Source organism: Dioscorea cayenensis, chromosome 11 (assembly GCF_009730915.1).
Source record: "Dioscorea cayenensis subsp. rotundata cultivar TDr96_F1 chromosome 11, TDr96_F1_v2_PseudoChromosome.rev07_lg8_w22 25.fasta, whole genome shotgun sequence".
Lineage (NCBI taxonomy): Eukaryota > Viridiplantae > Streptophyta > Magnoliopsida > Dioscoreales > Dioscoreaceae > Dioscorea > Dioscorea cayenensis.
This window is the reverse complement of record NC_052481.1, coordinates 10,780,874-10,786,624: the sequence shown is the minus strand read 5'-3', so window position 1 is coordinate 10,786,624 and position 5,751 is coordinate 10,780,874. Positions and strand designations below refer to the sequence as shown.

The 5,751-nt window shown below is 39.5% G+C and overlaps 1 protein-coding gene across 1 annotated transcript; it reads right to left on the bottom strand.

Moving 5' to 3' along the window:
* Positions 1-3,495: 3,495 nt before the first annotated feature.
* Positions 3,496-5,239, bottom strand: LOC120271601. The gene is made up of 2 exons (XM_039278280.1): positions 4,908-5,239; positions 3,496-3,553 (listed from the first exon to the last, which is right to left on the bottom strand). The coding sequence occupies exons 1-2, from the start codon at positions 5,237-5,239 to the stop codon at positions 3,496-3,498; spliced, it is 390 nt and encodes a 129-aa protein (XP_039134214.1).
* Between the last annotated feature and the right edge of the window lie 512 nt (positions 5,240-5,751).

The window sequence follows — 5,751 nt, the reverse complement described above, 5'->3', positions numbered from 1 at the left end:
CATGATAACCGAGGGGAGATCAAACACCTACCTTAATCCTAGATCGCCATCAGTCTAACCTGTTCACTGTACAAAGCCATTATAACAACATGAAATAGTTTAATAGCACACCATACACAATTATTCCTAGACATGCTCATCCATTTAATACAAGATATGACTCATAGATGATCATGACATTGAGTTCATAATGACAATAATAAGAACAACTCAAAGTAGAAGGTATACTACTCATACACAATATGATTTGACTGTCATAACAAAGTATCTTAAATAAAGAAAGATGAAATAGGGTTCAACAACACATAGTGGATCCTTGATAATACATGCCAAGAAATAAGCAACATACACAATTCAAAATGTTAAGACAGACGCAACCATTGCCAAGCACTTCATGCCTCCATCCTTACACTGTGCTATCACTTGGGATGAAGAAAGAAGGGGTGAGTAACTAGGTTACTCGGTGAGGGGTTAAACATGGGACTATAGCTCAAGCATGATCAATTAAAAGTAAAATACTATAAACATGTTTCAATTCTCAATAAGAACAAAAATAATCTAAAGAACAAATATAACATAAGATTATAGGCTTTCTTAATCAAATTCAAACCGAAATCCCTTGGAAATTATCGAGAAATCCATACAATTATCGAATCCAATTTCACACATTCTTTTCAATAGCTTTAAATGGAAAAAATTCTTAGAAACAAATAAATCAACAAATCACAAAAATCAGTAGTATCCAAATTGGCCTAAAAAACCCTCCATCACTAACCGCAGCCTTGGTTAGGTTTGGAACAAACAAGATGCGCGTATCTTGGCATAGGCCATTGGGAAGTCTGTGTGGTGACTCCGAACAACCCAACTATATCCAAGTCAGGGCTCTATGCTCCCACTTGAAATGGCATCACCGGTTTGATGGTTTTCCATGCCACCTCTAAACAGGCCGGCCTATGGAAACTATCCACTTTTTACTGTAGTAAGTACTGGAGATTGGCTCCCATGTCACCCTCAAAATATTTAAATAATAATCCATCCCTTAGGCTCAGTATACATCAACATGATAACATGATTCCCATTTAAGAGATCCCAAGTATTTACAATTTCAAATCTCACTCCAAGAGTAAATAGCTTGGCTATAACTTTTACAATGAAATCCTTTTTATCAAGACCATGCAAAAGCATCTTTTAAAAATATACTTCAAGTATTTCATCATAAAAAAAAACAAAACAAAACAAAACAAAACAAAACAAAACAAAATTTCAACTTAGCTTTCACATGCCTTTTTGGATATCATAACAAGAGCATCAAATCTCTTAAAAATGCATAATTTGAAACATATATTTCAAAACATAGATTTTCCAAACCATGAGAATATATATGTATATATATATACTTTGCAAATATCCATGTAACAAGCCAAATCACAAATCACCATGATTTCTAAAATCCATAAAAAAATTTTAAGGAGGTTTAGCAATAAGGAGTTTATCATTCAAAGGCATGCAACTTAAACATTAGAAAAGCATGCATGATTTATAGTCCATGATTTAAGGAATCCCACTCGCAAACTTTTCGAGCTAGAAACCTCCCGTGTTACTTCTCCTCCGGTTCTTTCCCCTTATTTGAAGTTTCACCTCCTAGAAGCAATTAAACAAGCCAAACAAATAACAAAACTTCATCAACAACTTGATCTACTGAAATATAGGAAAATGCTCAAAATGGGAAAATTATGATTTCTAGGGTTTTCTAAACTCTCTAACTAAAAGATCTAGCAAAAAATATCTCTCACAACCCTTAATACCAAAAAGGAAAGCAAGAAAAACCAACTTTGGTTCGGTGCCACAGTAGATCCGAAATTAAGGGAGAAGATGGTTCAAGAATTTCTCCAAATCAAGTCAAACAAATCAACACAACTACTCCTCTCAAGCTATAACATCAAAGTAGAAGAAGAAAAGGAACAAGAATTAAGCTTTCCCTTGGGTTCACAACCAAACCCTAGTTAAACTCATTCAAGGAACAAAGAATAAACAGGAAATGATGGAAGTTTACCTTGATTCAAGAGATAATCAAGCACTCTGATCCAAGAACAAGGCCAGGAATACCTCCAAAATCAGCACATAAAACATAAGAATGGTAGAGGAAGAGAGGAGCGAAGGGAAAAGTTTTGAGAAAAAGATGGGTGAAGAAACGGCTCAAAAGGGGCTTTAAAAAAACATCCGCACGACTTTTCAGTTACAACATGGTCTAGACACGACCGTCTACATCCTACTGATTTTCTTTGGCGATTTGGCATCAGTACTATAGCAATTTTACTGTAGCACCGATCTTGAGAAAGGACACGGTCAGAATGCTCTCAACATGATCGTGTTAGGGCTGAATAATGAAGTTTTAATGCCCGATTTCTCTTGAGAGATTTAGGGGGACTGACATGGGCTGTGCATGACCTGCGCACCCTAAAAACCACTTTCTAATCCTAAATACCTCATCAAAGGCTTGGCAAGATGCCCCAAACCAAAGAAAATGAGAAAACAACTAAAACGACCAAGATAAACAAGTAACAAACAATTGAAAATGGACCGAAATACCACACCTGCTCATGCTGAGAATCCTCGGCTGCCTCACCCTCCCTCTTAGTTATCTCAGGTGGGGCATGATCATCATATAAACTCTGTCCCTGTACCGACGGATCAACCCCATTCAACGCATAGTCTGGAAGCCGAGGGGAGATGGCACTATCGTCTTCTCGGCTCCCCCATCACAGTTTGTAGACCCATACCGATGATGAGTCTGGTAATGTAGGGGCTTGAGAAGACCACTCCCACTCTAGCATACTAGCGTTGATGCTTTAGATACTCGGCTAAGATATGTCCCAAGTAAATCGGCTCGCTCTACACCATGGAGTATAAATATAATAACTCCTATCTGCCCAACATTGTAGTGTTGTCACCCTGGCCGTCCACTGATTTGCTAAGGATGGCATGAATATGTTTATAAGCTGGCAAGAGAGGCACGTTTCCTTGGACACACCTGGCTTATACTGGCCCTGCCCACAAAGCGCTCTGTAAATAAGATATGGTGCCGAACTACCGGGATAGTCCGTCGGCAGCTGCTCATGCACCTTCATATCAGTGAATGCCTCATTATATAGTCCCAGTCAGACAGAAAACTGTGTCACACTCATGCTATGGTATTGTCCGAATGCCCTAAATGGAATGGCATCAATTCTAAACAAGCTATTGTATGCTCTGTCAAACTGGAAGGATGCCAATATCTCTAGTGTGAGCATACGAATGGCCTGCTCTTAAATAGACAGTAATCTACGCCAACTACCCACCAAAAGGAGCTCATCGACCTCATCAGCCAAATCATCCTTGAGCTGGATCTCTCTAAGTGCTCTCAAGTCTGGGAACCGCATCTGACCGAACTTGAGCTTTGATAAATGCTCGAATCAGACATGATACTCGAGAATGGAAAATTCCATGTGCTCCAGCTCAGGGGAAGTCTCTCTGGGATGCTTGTCGGTCGATTTCTTCGTTCAGGGGGCCATATCTACAAGAATTGAAAAGAATCGATCAAATAAACTCAAGTAATCAATACTACAGAAATCTACATGGTCATATGGGATTTCCACACACTTGTGTGTATCTACGAGGCGTGAAAACTGCATGGCCAAGATGCAAAAATCCCAAAATTATATCAACAATTCATACTAAATTCTTTCTAAAAGCAAACACCAACCAATTAAACATGAAATCTATTCAAAATCAACAAAAATTGGGTGAAGGAAAAAAGGAAAAGAGGCTTACCGACTAAATGAGAACAAAAATCCTTGAATGTGCTCGGAAATTCAACAAATTTCTTTAAAAAGATGTTGAGATGTCGGGAGAGTGAAGAGAGGTGATTCTCTAGTATTTGGGATTGAAATAATGAATAGACGCAAGTAGGTTTAAAGAAAGACCACACCTCTTGGCGTTCTATACATCCACACAGGCGTGTGGAAATTCCACACGGTCATATGACTTTACAGGTAGCATCATAGGGGCAGACACACGCCCTTGTGTGCTCTTGGGATAGCCCAAGTTGCCTCTGAACACATCCACATGGCCGTGTGGAAATTTCCCATGACAGTGTGCCTGACCCACAGGGGCACCCACACACCCCTGTGGCCGCTCTGTCCTCCCGAGAAATCAACTAAGTGTTCCACACGCCCCTGTGGAAATTCCACACGGGCATGTGGATTCTCATAGGGGTACTCATAGGGCAGACACACATCCTTGTGTGCTTTCGGGATGGAAGAGAAATCTCTGCAGAGTTTCACACAAGTGTGTGAAAATTGCCCACGCCCGTATGCCATTCACAGGGTTATTACCAGGGGCATTCACACATCCCTGTGTCTTCTCCGGATGGTGTTTGAAACCTTTGCAGAGATTCACACGCCCGTGTGAAAATCAACCATGGGCGTGTGACTGTCACATGGATGTTCACAGGGGTATTAACACGCCCCTGTGTCCTCTCGGGATGAGCTCTGAATAGAAACACACGCCCTTGTAAAAATTCCACACGGATGTGTGTCTTCTCTGGATGACTTAGAAAAAATTACAAATTCTTCATTAAAAATTTCTGCAAATTATACACATGTAGAACCTGTATATATTATGAAAAATTGACTAGAGAACTATGGAAAACACACTCAAACGACCAAGAAATTTCACCAATCATAATTAAGCACAATAAACCACCAACAATCCATGAGAAAAACACAGCAATGGCATGTAAAAATTAAGACACCAACACTAAAGCTTTTATTAATGTAAGTACTAAACTAAAGCTAGAAAAACAGTAAAGACTTGAGTTGCCTCCCAAAAAAGGCTTGTTTAATGTCACTAAGTTTGATGTACCAGACCTTATCTCATGGGGCTCACGGAGAAAGATTATTTCCGCATCATCATTACTAGCCTCTACACCAAAGTACGGTTTAGGCCTGTGTTCATTCACCTTAAACGTACCCTTCTTCAGGGAAGTAATTTCAACAGCACAATGTGGTGATACTTCGGTTACAATATATGGCCCAAACCACCGAGACTTGAGCTTCTCTGAAAATAGCCGTAGCCGAGAATTGAACAATATAACTTGATCACCTTCTTTTAACTCTTTCAGAATGTTGATATGATTGTAATGCCACTTCGGAATTCTCACCTTGTAAATCCTATCATTGTCATATGCTTCAACCTCCATTCACTCAACTCGTTGAGATGAAGTATTCTTTGTTCCGCCGCTTTATTCAAGTCAAAGTTAATTGCTTTCATAGCCCAATAGGCTTTATACTCAAGCTCCACAGGAAAATGACAAGACTTACCGTACAACAACTTATAGGGAGTGGTCCCTATCGGGGTTTTATATGCTATTCGATGAGCCCAAAGTGTGTCATCTAAGCATTCTGACTAATCCCACTTTCCTTGATCCACTAACTTTGTCAAGATTCTCCTAAGCTCTCTATTTGTGTCTTCCACTTGACCACTTGTCTGCGGATGGTAGGGGATAGCAAGGAGATGATGCACTCCATAGCGCTTTAATACTTTTTGAAGTTGAGTGTTACAAAAATGAGTTTCTCGATCATTGATGATAATTTATGGGGTCCCAAATCGAGTGAATAATCAATAGCCACCAGAATATATTAATTGCCGTTGGATTTCGAAAATGGTCTTATGAAATCAATACCCTATACATCAAATACCTAGCAAAATTGT